Source organism: Pelobates fuscus, chromosome 9 (genome assembly GCF_036172605.1).
Source record: "Pelobates fuscus isolate aPelFus1 chromosome 9, aPelFus1.pri, whole genome shotgun sequence".
Classification (NCBI taxonomy): Eukaryota; Metazoa; Chordata; class Amphibia; order Anura; family Pelobatidae; genus Pelobates; species Pelobates fuscus.
The window spans coordinates 132,295,657-132,312,169 of NC_086325.1; the positions used below are offsets into that span (position 1 = coordinate 132,295,657).

The following is a 16,513-nucleotide window of genomic DNA, read 5'->3' on the forward strand; positions in this document are numbered from 1 at the left end:
CTATAAAAGTTTCAAACCCACCTTATTTCCGGCGCCTCGCTTGTCTGCCGGTGCTGGCTCCGCCCCCTTTGTTACAACATCAAAATGGCAGATTTTCAACCAATCCAATGCTTTCCCATATGATTGGATTAGCTAAAATCGGCACGGGGGTGGGGGCCAAATGCCATATTGGCTCATCAGGACCTCCTCATAGTAATGCATTGCATCTCTATGAGGAAAATTGCAGAGCGTGGAGACGCTGAACGGCAGGGTTGCTTACTGTGCAGCCCTGAGCCGGGAAGCACCTCCAGTGGCCATCTGAGGAGTGGTCACTTGGAGGTGTCCCTAGGGGCAATGTGAACACTGCCTTTTCTCTGAAAAGGCAGTGTTTACATGAAAATACCTGAAGGGAGCTATTATACTCACCAGAACAATTACATTAAGCCGTATTTGTTCTGGTGACGATAGTGTCCCTTTAAAGATGTTAACATGCGCGAGGTAGCTGCCAGTTCAGTTCCTGAACCCAGGAGCATGTGCCATTTTTGTGGATGAAATAATCTTTAGGCCAACATTTTATTAGTATTTGCTTCCATATGATTGAAACTAATATAGATTAGAGTTGCTGGGTTCTTGGTAAAGCAGTTATTTATGCCTAGCCGTAGTTGTTAAGCTACAGAATAGAAGTAGAAATGTCTGTGTAGGCATCAAATCTATGATGGCTAATCTTGGCACTATAACGGTTCCTGAAATATATTTCTTATAATGCTGAGCCAGACCACACTACATGAGTATTATGGACCATGTAGTCTAGAAAACCCTGCCAAGCCACAGTCTGCCATCATTCACCAAAGAATTGTTGTGAACTCCAGATGAATTCAACGTGAGTTTCAAATTTTAGAGCAAAGTAGCTAAATTGGAAAAATCTTCTAAGTCGGCTATTCTTTCAGTTGGGCTACTTTAGCCTAAAATTTGAAATCCACTTTGAATTTCCACTTTACTGAATAACCCTGTAAGACTAAGCCATAAACTATTGTGTTGTTTTGCCCCATCGTTACGATTGTAAAGCTTTCTGAGCCTATTAATCAACCTTTTATCCATTCTAGCACTGACGTTTTTAAAATCCATTGGTTGATGGCCGCCCTACCGTTCACAAAATCTTTGTCACTGGTTTTTCACGCAGTAAGTGTCATTTCTTTTTAATGTTTCTTTTGCTATTTGGAGTCCTTGTCAATGCTTATCAAAATAACGTTGCTTAGCTATGTGCTATTAATTAGATAGCATCATGTTCGATAAATTGTCCATGTACTGCTGCTTAGGTAGCGTGATTAGATTTATATTCCTGTACAAATGGTCTCCCGGTGTCAAACGCCATATTTTTCTGAGCAGGAATTAATACAGTACTTAAACCTGTAAAACAAAACTTATTTTTATGGAGGGGAAGAGTTTGGGATTTGAGGACACTGGTAATTTTTTATCTATATCAATTTATTATCCTTTTCAATGTTCAGAGATTGGGGGCGGCAAGGGGGGGGGTACTCATTATGTTCAGATCTTCGGGGCAGGCAGTAAAGCAGCAAATATAAAAACATAAACCTGGAAGTATTCTTTAATAGTATTTAATTTATTTATTTTTAAAATAGATTAAACACAACTTGAATCCTTTTTATAGAGTATTTTTGTAGTTATTAGAAACGTAGTTTTAAACCTTTTTGGATCGTCCTTACACGTTTATCTGATAGATGGTGATGGAACTAAACTAATTAGAGATGATTATTAGTAAATGAATGCAAATTATTGCTCTAGAGAGATTTCCGTATGTGAGCAAGGAGCATGATAATTAAATGCTTCATAGTAATGCCCTGTGACGATGTATCGGGCTGAGATTCATTTGAAAATGTTGTTCGTTTTTCTTTCAGATCGACTATCACTATATATCATCCCAGGGTTACCCAATTGAAGGCTGGGCTGTGGTTTATTACATAACCCATTTGTAAGTACAAGACAAGAAGCAGAACTAAAGATGTTTTTTTTGTTTGTTTTTAATGTGGGGACGTGAAAGTTTGAGAGAAACAGCAAAACCTGGTTGGCCAATATATTACTCTTCAGATGTTAGAACTTCATGATGTTAGAACTCACAAGAAGCTTTGCCAGTTCTAAAGTGGGAGAGAGGTGTGTGTGTGTCTCTCTCTCGCTCTCTGTGTGTCTCTCTCTCGCTCTCTGTGTGTCTCTCTCTCTCGCTCTCTGTGTGTCTCTCTCTCGCTCTCTGTGTGTCTCTCTCTCGCTCTCTGTGTCTCTCTCTCGCTCTCTGTGTGTCTCGCTCTCGCTCTCTGTGTCTCTCTCTCGCTCTCTGTGTGTCTCTCTCTCGCTCTCTGTGTGTCTCTCTCTCGCTCTCTGTGTGTCTCTCTCTCGCTCTCTGTGTGTCTCTCTCTCGCTCTCTGTGTGTCTCTCTCTCGCTCTCTGTGTGTCTCTCTCTCGCTCTCTGTGTGTCTCTCTCTCGCTCTCTGTGTGTCTCTCTCTCGCTCTCTGTGTGTCTCTCTCTCGCTCTCTGTGTGTCTCTCTCTCGCTCTCTGTGTGTCTCTCTCTCGCTCTCTGTGTGTCTCTCTCTCGCTCTCTGTGTGTCTCTCTCTCGCTCTCTGTGTGTCTCTCTCTCTCTCGCTCTCTGTGTGTCTCTCTCTCTCTCGCTCTCTGTGTGTCTCTCTCTCTCTCGCTCTCTGTGTGTCTCTCTCTCTCTCGCTCTCTGTGTGTCTCTCTCTCGCTCTCTGTGTGTCTCTCTCTCTCTCGCTCTCTGTGTGTCTCTCTCTCTCTCGCTCTCTGTGTGTCTCTCTCTCTCTCGCTCTCTGTGTGTCTCTCTCTCTCTCGCTCTCTGTGTGTCTCTCTCTCTCTCGCTCTCTGTGTGTCTCTCTCTCTCTCGCTCTCTGTGTGTCTCTCTCTCTCTCGCTCTCTGTGTGTCTCTCTCTCTCTCGCTCTCTGTGTGTCTCTCTCTCTCTCGCTCTCTGTGTGTCTCTCTCTCTCTCGCTCTCTGTGTGTCTCTCTCTCTCTCGCTCTCTGTGTGTCTCTCTCTCTCTCGCTCTCTGTGTGTCTCTCTCTCTCTCGCTCTCTGTGTGTCTCTCTCTCTCTCGCTCTCTGTGTGTCTCTCTCTCTCTCGCTCTCTGTGTGTCTCTCTCTCTCTCGCTCTCTGTGTGTCTCTCTCTCTCTCGCTCTCTGTGTGTCTCTCTCTCTCTCGCTCTCTGTGTGTCTCTCTCTCTCTCGCTCTCTGTGTGTCTCTCTCTCTCTCGCTCTCTGTGTGTCTCTCTCTCTCTCGCTCTCTGTGTGTCTCTCTCTCTCTCGCTCTCTGTGTGTCTCTCTCTCTCTCGCTCTCTGTGTGTCTCTCTCTCTCTCGCTCTCTGTGTGTCTCTCTCTCTCTCGCTCTCTGTGTGTCTCTCTCTCTCTCGCTCTCTGTGTGTCTCTCTCTCTCTCGCTCTCTGTGTGTCTCTCTCTCTCTCGCTCTCTGTGTGTCTCTCTCTCTCTCGCTCTCTGTGTGTCTCTCTCTCTCTCGCTCTCTGTGTGTCTCTCTCTCGCTCTCTGTGTGTCTCTCTCTCGCTCTCTGTGTGTCTCTCTCTCGCTCTGTGTGTGTGTCTCTCTCGCTCTCTCTGTGTGTGTGTCTCTCTCGCTCTCTCTGTGTGTGTGTGTCTCTCTCTCGCTCTCTCTGTGTGTGTCTCTCTCTCGCTCTCTCTGTGTGTGTGTGTGTCTCTCTCTCGCTCTCTCTGTGTGTGTGTGTGTCTCTCTCTCGCTCTCTCTGTGTGTGTGTGTGTCTCTCTCTCGCTCTCTCTGTGTGTGTGTGTGTCTCTCTCTCGCTCTCTGTGTGTGTGTCTCTCTCTCGCTCTCTGTGTGTGTGTGTCTCTCTCTCGCTCTCTGTGTCTCTCTCTCGCTCTCTGTGTCTCTCTCTCGCTCTCTGTGTCTCTCTCTCGCTCTCTGTGTCTCTCTCGCGCTCTGTGTCTCTCTCGCGCTCTGTGTCTCTCTCGCGCTCTCTGTGTCTCTCTCGCGCTCGCTGTGTGTCTCTCTCGCGCTCGCTGTGTGACTCTCTCGCGCTCGCTGTGTGTCTCTCTCGCGCTCGCTGTGTGTCTCTCTCGCGCTCGCTGTGTGTCTCTCGCGCTCGCTGTGTGTCTCTCTCGCGCTCGCTGTGTGTCTCTCTCGCGCTCGCTGTGTGTCTCTCTCGCGCTCGCTGTGTGTCTCTCTCGCGCTCGCTGTGTGTCTCGCTCTCGCTCGCTGTGTGTCTCTCTCGCGCTCGCTGTGTGTCTCTCTCGCGCTCGCTGTGTGTCTCTCTCGCGCTCGCTGTGTGTCTCTCTCGCGCTCGCTGTGTCTCTCTCGCGCTCGCTGTGTCTCGCTCGCGCTCGCTGTGTCTCGCTCGCGCTCGCTGTGTGTCGCGCTCGCTGTGTCTCGCTCGCGCTCGCTGTGTGTCTCTCTCTCGCTCGCTGTGTGTGTCTCTCTCTCGCTCGCTGTGTGTCTCTCTCTCGCTCGCTGTGTGTGTCTCTCTCTCGCTCGCTGTGTGTGTCTCTCTCTCGCTCGCTGTGTGTGTCTCTCTCTCGCTCGCTGTGTGTGTCTCTCTCTCGCTCGCTGTGTGTGTCTCTCTCTCGCTCGCTGTGTGTGTCTCTCTCTCGCTCGCTGTGTGTGTCTCTCTCTCGCTCGCTGTGTGTGTCTCTCTCTCGCTCGCTGTGTGTGTCTCTCTCTCGCTCGCTGTGTGTGTCTCTCTCTCGCTCTCTGTGTTTGTGGTTATATGGATTAAGCCCCTATTGATTATTGGATGCATGTCGTTCTAATGACTCTCTTGATTCTGGTAAACAAAGTGTTAAACATTAACCAGGATGTGGTGACAGTTTGTTTAGTTGCTGAAATGATATGGGTGAGTTGTTCGTTTTCCTGCTGGCTACCACTGACATGTTTATCTAATGAAAACTCCCACTGATCCCTCCACACTGATATCAATTTGTCTTGCAGTTTATACAAGTATATACACACAGCACTGAGTCCTATAACACTGTTTTCTGCAAACTATGGACCCGATTTTAATAAACTTTGTTAATGATTTAACACGTTAGAAACACTTCCCAAGTGATTTATCTGTAGAAGTTGCCGTTAACGTTGATGGGACGTTTTGTAGCTTTTCGAACAGTATTGAGTTATTTAGAAAGCTTATTAAATCGAGGCCTCTGTCAGCATATATTTAAGAGCAGCACTATTTAAGAGCAGGATAAAAACAAAATATGCACATAAAGCTTTCTATTCATGCTCATCTGCACATGCGGTATACATGAGAGCTCAAAATGTCCACTAGCCAATGGCGAGTCAAAATGTAGCACTGACAAGTAGAAATGAACCCCGGGTGTGAGTGCCATAGACTCTTCAGACTTGCAGTGGCGAGTAACGTTTAAGGCTTGGCTAGTAGTGTAGGACTTTCTGAATTTTCATCACACTACCAAAATGTTATGTAGTTCTATCCGCCATCTATAATCCACCTGTAAATACTGGTATGCTCTCAACTTTGTGCTTTTTAAAAAAATCCACCCGATACTCAACTTCTTCTAGAGATGCTTAATTACAGGCGAATCTCTGATTTTTATTATGGCTTATTAATCTCTCTCTCTGTTTTAATTTTATTTTTTTTCTCTATTTTTCTCTTCTCCTCTGCATGTCTCATTCTGCAAAACATCTTATGCTATTAATGACACCCCACTCCCCCTCTTTCTAATCAGTATATCACTTGTGACATACGTTACAAATGTTAAATTCCATTATATTATTTATTTTATTATTTATAAAATATTTTACCAGGAAAGATACATTGAGATTTCTCTCGTTTTCAAGTATGTCCTGGGTCCACAAATCATTGCATTGTTACAGTTAGTGTACAATAAAATACAAAATTAATATACAATATATACAACATTTAACATAGAACAGGTAGGAAATATATAATCAACCATGACAGGTACATTTTGTTTTGAGGTATGTAGAGAAGGATCTCTTAAAGGACTTTAAACTTAGGGAAGATTTTAATTTGTGCGGGAGGTCGTTCCACAAATGCGGTGCTCTGTAGGAGAAGGAGGATCGGGCTGCTTTCTTTTTATATTGAGGTAGACTAAGTAAAGTGTTGGTACTGGATCGGAGGTTGTAGGAAGTGGGAACAGCCGGGGAAAGCATTGCGTTCAGGTAGGGTGGGAGTTTCCCAGAAAAGCTCTTAAACACAAGGCTAGAAAGATGAAGGGTGCGTCTGGATTCCAGCGACAGCCAGTTTAGTTCTTTTAGCATGTCACAATGGTGGGTCCTGTAATTACATTGTAGCACAAATCGGCAGAAAGAGTTATACAATGTGTTGAGTTTATTAATGTGGGATTGCGATGCAGATGCATATACTACATCCCCATAATCAATGATTGGCATCAGCATTTGCTGTACAATCTTTTCCTTTACTGAAGGGCTTAGGCAGGATTTGTTTCTGTACAGGGCACCTAGTTTTGGATAAAGTTTAGATGCAAGCTTTTCTATGTGCAGGCCAAAAGATAGATTGGGGTCTAACATCATACCCAAGTATTTGAAAGAGTGGACTGCGGTCAGTGTGCCATTTGAAATTGTTTTGATGGATAGGTGGGAATTGTGTAATTTGTGTAATTTAGGTACTGTTCCAAAGATCATTGTGACAGTTTTGTCAGTGTTCAGGAACAGTTTGTTTTTTGCGATCCACTTTTCTACCTCTGTAAACTGGTCTTGGAGCACAGCCTCAAGCTGCGGTAGATCGGAATTGCTCGCATAGATTACCGTGTCATCTGCGTACTTGTGTACATTTGAGGATTTGCAGACATTAGGCAGATCATTTATAAATAATGAAAATAGTAGGGGGCCGAGAATGGAACCTTGGGGAACACCACACGTGACTGGGAGAGGGAGGGAGTCGCTGTCAGAAATGGACACATATTGCGAGCGTTCCGATACATACGATCGAAACCAGTTTAGCGAATGATCACCAATACCTGAGTTTTTGAGTTTGTGCAGTAGAATGTCGTGGTCTACTGTGTCAAAGGCCTTAGCAAAATCAAGGAAAATAGCTCCAGTTAGGTCTCCTTGTTCCATGCCAGTTTGGATGTCATTGCAAACTTTTAAGAGGGCAGTTGTAGTGGAGTGATTCTGGCGAAAGCCCGATTGATCAGGGGTCAGATAGTTTGATTGTTGGTAATACTCACATAGTTGCGTATGGACACATTTTTCTAAGATTTTTGACAATACTGGGAGCAATGATATAGGGCGATAGTTAGAAACCAAGGTAGTGTCACCACTTTTATGGATAGGCACTACTCTTGCAGTCTTCCAAAGTTTGGGTAAGTATCCAGACACCAAGGATTCATTAATTAGAGTTGCGGCGGGTTTAGCAATTGCCGGTGCACTGAGCTTCAACAGCATTGCTGGGATTTGGTCAGGTCCGGACTGGTTTTTAATTTTTAGATTATTAAGATGTTTTTCAATGACACTAACAGGTACAGGTCTAAAAGTGAACTTGTCTATATTGGGCGTTTGCAAATTTAGTGAGACCTGATCCACATTTGTAGTTTCAGGATGTGTGCCATTTATTAGCTTGGCAATCAGGGCAGTAGAGCATCCGACAAAATAATTGTTAAAGGCATTTGCTACATCTAAGGGAAGTTTCAGGGTTTGGTTATCCACTTTGACAGTGGAGGGTTGGGAGTGGATTGGGGGAGTTTGTAGTTTATTTATGACTTTCCAAAAGTTTCTAGGGTTTGAGATGTTATTGTTCAGATTGTCATAGAAATATTGGGCTTTGGCCAATTTTGTTTGTTTTGTGCATATATTTCGCCATTGTCTATATGCACAGTGATCATTCATAGAGCCAGTACGCTTAAACTTTGACCACAAAGAATCCCGAAACTGGTACATTTGGATGAGGTCAGCTGTGATCCAGTTCATATGTGCTCCTTTTACCCTCACCTTACGCAGTGGGGCATGCAGATTCCAAATTTGTAGGAGTTCAGACTGAAAGAATTCAACAGCACAGTCTAGATCTGGGATAATGTTTAATCTGTGCCATGGGAGGTTCTTGATGTCCTTTAGAAAGGATTCAAGATTAAATTTTTTGAAGGACCTTGTTATTTTAACCTTGGGAGCGGATTTAATAGCCTTAATTTTGCGCACACAGTACACTAAACAGTGATCACTGAAAGTGTTTGGGAGAACACCGGCCTCCTGGATTCTATCAGGAGAAGTAGAGAGAATCCAATCTAGTAGGGTATGGTTAAGGCTTTTAATATTTATGCGAGTTGGGGAGGAGATTAATTGCGTTAGCTGCAAAGTCTTAAAAAGCGTGCACGAACTATTATTTTTAGGATTCAGCCAATCAATATTAAAATCTCCAAAGACCAACAGTTCACTTTTAGGGTTTTGAGCAATGGTTTCACTAAGGAGATGGGCTATGTCAGAAAGAGTATGCACAGGGGAGCTAGGTGGGCGGTAGATTCCTGCAACAATGATTGAATTACTGCACGGGATCTCAATTGTGCCAGAGAGGAAATCAAAGGTTGCAGGAGGATTAAGGTTTTGTAAAGGGGTAAACTTTATGGAATTGTCAACATAAATAGCAATGCCTCCTCCTCTCTTTGCTCTGTCATTTCTAAAACATGAATACCCCTGTATTGCAATGGCGGTGTCTGGTATTTTAGTTGTTAACCAAGATTCTGAGAGCACAATGATTTGTGGTTTGTAATGGGAACACCAGGCTTGCAGTGCATCTAGTTTAGGGAGTAAACTACGGATGTTGCAGTGCACAAAAGAGAGGCCTTTTTTAGTGGGGAGATTAGGACTAGAATTAGCTGGGGGACCTGGGTTAGACTCCACATCATTTGCAAGGGCGAGTAACATAAGGAATAGGAATTAATAGGAATATTGATCAGCATTGCTTCTTACCAGAAGTGTGGAAAATTTTGAAAGGTTATCTTTTAATACGTCTTCTTAGTTCGGTATAAAGTATAACCATGTATTGCAATACGCATGCTATTTAAGCATATAACATAGATGGCATGGCATAGATTCTAAGCACCATAACTACAACAGCCTGCTAAAGTGATTATGGTGTCTGTATGCCTGCTAGGACCATAACCACTATGACTGCACGTGGTGATTATGGTACTTTGGGGGAAAATTTTAATATTCAGTGCTGTGGCAATGAATGTGAGTATAGGAAATGTTCTTTGTATATTTGGCGGATATGTTACATGCTAAAGCTGTGTTCTCTTGCAGGCTAAAAGGAGCACTTCTTTTTATCACCATTGCACTGATTGGGACTGGCTGGGCCTTTGTTAAACACATCTTGTCTGACAAGGATAAGAAAATATTCATGATCGTCATTCCCCTACAGGTGAGGACAGGTCACCGTTTAAACAGTAGGCATTCCCCCATCTTGGGAGCATGCCACTGCACAAATACTTCAATAGTACATGATTTATCATGGTGTGCAAAGAACCGTCTTAACTTTGTTGGGTTAGTTGTATATCAGAATCTCTATGTGAACACACTTGACAGATCTCAGCAGCTCTCAATAAACCTAATCATGGCAAGTTTAGGAAAGTCCCTGTCTGTCATCAAAGGGCCATCAGGTCATGGAGAGTTGTAACAGATCACGTTAGCTAGCCAGAGATAAAACACCTAGAAGTTGCTTTCTCTCTGCTATTTCAGCTTACAATTTGAATGCAAAATACCCCTGATTGTGTTTGCTGGACAAAGGATGCAGCTGTTTGTACTTGTGATTTTTGTTTGTTTATGATCTTTAACCCCTTCCCGCCGTTACGACGTACCATGCCGTCATGCATTAAATGGGCTTTAAAGCCGTTGCGACGGCATGGTACGCCGTAACGGCTTGCAGCCCCAGGAGGTGAGTTGTACTTACCTCCGCTGCAATTCTCTTCTGGGGGGCTGCCTGACAGCCCAGGCAGCCCCCCTCCGGCAAATGAGGCCCCCGGGGGCCATGTGATCGCTTTCAAAGAGCGATCACATGGCCCCCTATAGCTGGCTATGGATCTGCCAGCAGGGGGACTGTTTGAAATATCAGACAGTCCCCCTGCTGTAGGAGGTGTAAAAAAAATAAAATAAACATGTTTAAAAATAAATTAAACATTTTTATATATATATAATATGTATATATATTATATTTATATAATATATATACATATTATATATGTAACGTCATACAAAGTGTATTTTAATATTAATATAAGTACATATATTAATATTAAAATACACTTAGAATGACGTTACATATATTTAATATGTATATATATTATATATATAATAGATGTATATATATTGTATATAAATACGTATAATTAAAATAATAAATAAATAAAATAAAATAAATAAATAAAATATTGAAACAAAATTTAATATAAATTATATATGCATATGTAATTTCATTCTAACTGTATTTTGTAATTAATATATATATATATATCGGTAACAAAATACACGTAGAATGACATTCTCTCTCTCTCTATATATATATATATATATATATATATATATATATATATATATATATAAATACATATAATTACATAAAAGATTACATTAGTATACACGTAGAATTTAAATACCTATAAATGCATATATATTAAAATTCTACGTGTATATTTAAATAATCTTTTAACGTAATTATGTGATTTGATTAATTCAAATTTGATTGACATGCCTGACAACACAGGGAGAAAGTGCAGAGAATTTAATTCGCAAGCACTATATTTGACCCTGTAACTCTCCAAGACACCATAAAACCTGTACATAGGGGGTACTGTTTTACTCGGGAGACTTCGCTGAACTCAAATATTAGTGTTTCAAACTTGTAAATTGTATTACAACGATGATATTTTAAGTAAAAGTGACGTTTTTCGCATTTTTTACAAGCGAACGGTACTTTTATGGTCTATATTATTGTTGTAATATGTTTTACTGTTTTAAAACACTAATATTTGTGTTTAGTGAAGTCTCCCGAGAAGAACAGTACCCTCCATGTACAGGTTTTATGGTGTTTTGGAAAGTTAGAGAGTCATATATAAGGCTTGCATTTCATTTTTTTCACATTGAAATTTGCCAGATTGGTTATGTTGCCTTTGAGAGCGTATGGTAGCCCAGGAATGAGAATTACCCCCATGATGGCATACCATTTGCAAAAGTAGACAACCCGAGGTATTGCAAGTGGGGTATGTCCAGTCTTTCTTAGTAGCCACTTAGTCACAAACAGTGTTATGACATTCACAGTTAAAATGTCAGACGGAAATGCAAATTTTAAAAAAATCTTATTTTCTCACATTTTTTTTTATTTTATTCATAATAAATTATGTTCCATATATGAATAGTTAATGATAGATTAAAGCCCTGTTTCTCCTGAACAAAATGATATATAATAAGTGTGGGTGCATATAATTTGAAAGAGGGGAACTACGGGTGAACAGACATATAGCGCAAATTCCAGTTTTTGTTTACGTTTTGTTTTGATCAGAACGTGCACTATTGACTCCATCCTGAAGGGGTTAACTATGCAAGCATAGGTAGAATAATAAAATCAGGAAACGGGTACCGCATGATAATATAGGGTGACATCAGTAATCAGTTATCAGTAATGAGCACAGCAGCATATACCTGTATAAAACTGAAAAAGGCCCTATAGTAAAGACAGCAAAACATAAAGTTGCCTAAATGCACTGAATTTGGAAGAATAATTGCAAATCCTATAGGTTTTAGTGAATCACTAGAAGGACACTCGCTTGATGTAGACAATAGAATATGATGCCGCTCATTATCAGTCAGTAGGTGGCAGCATTTTCTTCAGTTATAGGAAGACACATTTTGCCTTTCACAACCCAGAGCCCAGTATTTGTATACATCCTCCCCTTGTATTGGACTAGTAACGTGAATAGAAAGTAGTCCATGCTAGGGAGCCAACATTTTGAAAGTACTTTTAGAGTCCAAAATATGGCACAGAAACCCATGCTTCCCAGATCTTTTGAGGCAGAACAGATTTCCGATTCCTGACTTGCAGTCCCTGTTTTTCCCTACGCTGTGTTTTTTGCAGTTACTTGTAATGGTCTGTGACCTTTAGTTTCCATCAGTTGTTCCTCAATATTATTGAGCATCCGTATCCTTTTTTCCAAAGTTAGTGATGATCCATTCGTTTTCTCTTTAATCCCTAGTTATTGGTAATGACCCAATTTCCCTTATTGAACCCGTTATTGATGATGAGTCCTTTCCCTTTCTAGTCTAGTTTTCAGCGATGACATTTTTCCTTCTCACTGACATAAGCTATAGACATGACAGCCACAATGATGCACTTTCTCGCCTGATTTCTAGTACAAGTGACTCAATATTGAGTGACTCACACATAGCAGGTCACTCTTACAAAAGAAAACCATTTACCAGCTTAGCTTGCAAAAGCAAAACCTTTTTGTTTTTTGACAGATTTGCAGAACTTTAAAAAATCTCCAACCTTGCTAAGTTTCCAGCTATGCTACGCTAGTTTGAAATCTGTGTTATTTCTTTCAATTCTAAAATGATTCACAGAGTAGTAAATAAACCCATGAGTGAAAGTGGCTGAGATTTTTGATAGTTCTCTTAAAAAGAGCAACGATCGCTTAAATATCTTGACCCCTGTCCCCACCAGGGCAGATAATTGCTTTTTATAATCATTGAACAATCAGTGCAACTCTCATTTAATTAATTGTTATTTTGTTTTGAGTATTGTGTATTCCCATAACTCTCTCCCAAAGTCTAAATTCGATATTCTGTCTCTGACCCTCATAAATACTCCTTCCTTGTTCCTCACTGTGTTTCTTAATTTGGTAGGTACTCGCCAATGTGGCTTACATCATCATTGAGTCCACAGAAGAAGGCACGACTGAGTATGGTCTGTGGAAGGAGGTTCTTTTCCTTGTAGACTTGCTGTGCTGCGGGGCGATCCTGTTTCCAGTCATATGGTAAGAATTTGTGAATCCTTTAAGGAGGTTACATCTATGTGTAGCTTGCAGCGGAGGATTTACTGCTGCTGGGTCTAGCGTGTATTATTGGACTGCTCATAAATACATTTTTAAGCAATTGTGATCTGCCAGGGCAGCATGGAAAGTGATCTGTGCAGTCAGACATACAGCTTATCCTACAGTTTGCTAGATCAGCAATAACGAACAGCTTCCAAGCTGCTGAGTTTCCCCTGTGCTAAGAACCATTGTTCTTTCTGTTTTACTAGGTCCATTAGACATCTACAAGAGGCATCTGCTACAGATGGGAAAGGTAAGTTCTTGTTCTCTCTGTTAATTGGTGGCGAATGTGTTACTCCAATGTAATGTCCTGCCTTAGAATTCTCCTTACACAGATCTAACTGTAGCTCGAACCTTTCCATTTATTCAAGCCCTGGGAGATTCCCTCTCATCCTCCCTTGGGGAGTGCTTGGTCCTATTCTCAAAAGTAAGTAAGGTTGTCTAGGGTATTCCTCTTTACTTTTCCTATAAATAGCAAGCCGTTCAGTGCCACATGTGCACCCCAGACAGGTTTCCAATGACAGGCTGAGACTATATACTGGTGTACCTTCTTTTTATTTTATTTAATTTTTTGTACGTTAAATATTCTGCATCAGTTGATGATAACTTTTTTTTTCTCTTTATTTCTTTTATTCGGTAAAGCATGTATACATAGGATCGTGAGATGAAATATAAAGTACATTGACAAACACAGGGCAATTCAGTGTGTACAAGTGGCCTGTTTCAGTGATGTGTTATAGAAGCATACAACATGCGCCAGCGGACTGGCATAGCCGTTTATGCAGTATACATATACCTGGCATACCTAGATAAAGCGTGCCATATTGGGCCACATATTGCCAGGCCCTTGAACCGTCCTTCCCCTTAAACCGATGAAGTCACCTTCAACATAACACTGGATCTCTGTGCTAGTATGGAAACCCGTGTATAAACGATTTTTTTTTTTTTTTTGTTTAATGTTACCGGAGTTTTCTTAATATTTTCCAGTTCCAGGCTGGGCTAGATAAAAGTATGGAGAGTTAGAGAAAGTAAGAAAGGAAGAAGAAAAAGCGTTATAGGAGTAAGTGGTTTACTGGTGTAGGATATGGAGGAGGAGGCGGTGCTCAGTGGTGTTGTGTTCTGTGCAGGTGTGTAGCCAGTACCCCGGAGAAGGAGGAGGCAAGAGAACTGTGACCTCCCCCTGGTCACCGCTTATTAGAGGTCAGCCGTCGGCGGGTCCGTGTTAAGTCTTCCTATCCCCTCACCCATTCCTCCCATCTTTCCCACGCTTCAATTGTTATGTGTGACCTGTTAGAGCTCATGTAAGCCATCTTTTCATAACTCCCATTGAGAGATACTTGCCACACCACTTCTCTCCTGCTGGGAGCTGTGGGGGACTTCCATCCCCTCACTATCAATAAGTTGGCTGCTATCAATATGTGGCAGGTCAAGAGCCCTTGTTGCCCCGTGAGATCATTTTGAAGTATGAACAGGAGAAGGTGTTCAACAGAGGGCCTAGCTTGTTTTTTAATTCCTTCGGAGATCAGGGTTGCCATTGTTTCCCAAAAGGGTTTAATCATTGCGCACTCCCACCAGATGTGCAGCATGGAACCTTTCTCTGTGGCGCATCTCCAACATCTGTCAGATGCCATTGGAAACATGTGGGGCCAGCGTGCTGGTACTGGGTATCTTTCTTATGAGTTCGACATGGAAAACGCACCTAGTATATAGCTGATGCATATTAAAGGCTCTCAACCAGTTGGCGGGGATCTCGTTACCCAGGTCCCACTCCCTTGCGTATTTGGGTACGGAGTGATTTGCGTCCCATATTATCGTGTCATAGCAGACTGAAATAACTTTCCTTTTTGGTATAGTGCCTATGCACATTTTCTCTATGATAGAGACATCTGTCTTCCTTGACATGGCAGGAGATCGTGTCTGTTTTATTTTCTTTAACCCCTTAAGGACCAAACTTCTGGAATAAAAGGGAATCATAACATGTCATACATGTGATGTGTCCTTAAGGGGTTAATAGTGATTGTAGCTGTAGATATAGCAAATATCATGTTTGGGGCAAGTCATGAGTGGATCTGAGGCTGGCATAAGGTTCAAGTTTGTTTCCTCCCTACGCCTGGTGAATGAGTGTCAGTCCCCTGCTTTCCCACGCTCTGCTGTCAAAAGTGGGGATGAAGTGTTTAAAGCATCTAATTGGGATGGCCAGCGAGAGCGGACTCCAGGATGTAAACCTGTTTATGGGCATGCCATATCCATAGCATCACAGAGGTGGTGGGCAAGATGTTGTCCATTTTTGGGCTTGTTTTGTTTTTTTTAATAATATTTTTGTGTTTTTTTATGCTATAGTTTGTTTTGTGTGTTTAATTATAGAGCTGTTGTGATACATTGTTATGCCATGAGTAGTGAAATTTTGGTACATCAGGGAGGGGAAATCCGTTTGTTCTCTACGTTACAGAAATAGTTGTAGTTCTAATGAAAGTACTGGGCACTGGGCAGAGAAATTAGCAATAGTCATGAGACATTCTCGAGAGGCTAGGTTGACTCAAGGTAATAATGTTAGAGATTACTTAATATCAATTATATACTTAAATATTTTGTTTAAAATAAAAAAAATAGGCTTGGATGCTTACTAATTTTGTAGCGTACCCATGCATTTTCTAGTTCTGCAGTATCCTTTTTTTTCCAACTAGTGCTCAAGATTGTCCCACGTATTCAAGGTGGAATCTTGCTATTGGTTTATAAAGGCAACAGTCTATAACTAGACAAACTTGGTAGATACATGGCTAGGTAACTTTATAAAGGGACACTCCACGTACCATAACAACTTCACTGTAATTGCGGTTTCATTGTGCCAAGAGGTCCCTGGTGTCGGCTTACATTCAGGGGTAAACCATTACCTACAGAAAAGCCTAGTTTAAAGACAAATTCTGCCGTCCGGTGTCGGTGTTGTATGAAATTTCGTTTGCCCGTGGAACTGTGTTTCGATCGACAGACCTGCCTCCCTCTTCTGGGTCACTGTTGCTGTTCGGTGAGATCCTGCAAGGTAAATAAAGTTACACTGAGCTTTCCAGTTAGGGACTTTACCAATGACTGAGAATTTAATATTTCGTTAAGGTGCGTGTTCAAATTAGGGTTAGATTTAAAAATAAAAAAAAATAAAATTTATTTAGAGATTGACACGAATGTTACATTTACAATACGGTCTAGGGTTAATTTTAGTCGTACAGATAGGACATTTAGGGTCACCTCACTTAACTCGTATTCTAACCCTAACTCCCAGTGCTGCAGTGAAACCCCTAACTGTAAAGCTTAATGTGCCGGTAACTTTAGTTACCTTTTAGGACCTCACCAAGCGGCTTCTTCAGCAACATTGAGCCCGAGGAGGCAGGAGGGGCAGAGTTCCAACGATTGCTGATTGCCAAGGGAAAACAGTTCCACTAGGAAACGGAATTTCATACAACACTCTTCAGCTCTGCCCTCGA

General features: G+C 41.7%; 1 protein-coding gene across 1 annotated transcript in view; it reads left to right on the forward strand.

Moving 5' to 3' along the window:
* The window catches only part of GPR107 (G protein-coupled receptor 107), a 79,538-nt gene that overhangs the window by 28,551 nt on the left and 34,474 nt on the right, over positions 1-16,513 (forward strand). The window contains exons 10-14 of the mRNA XM_063432429.1: positions 1,083-1,158; positions 1,896-1,969; positions 9,259-9,376; positions 12,850-12,980; positions 13,247-13,290. Coding sequence (XP_063288499.1) covers positions 1,083-1,158; positions 1,896-1,969; positions 9,259-9,376; positions 12,850-12,980; positions 13,247-13,290 — 443 coding nt within the window. The remainder of the gene's footprint in view (positions 1-1,082; positions 1,159-1,895; positions 1,970-9,258; positions 9,377-12,849; positions 12,981-13,246; positions 13,291-16,513) is intronic.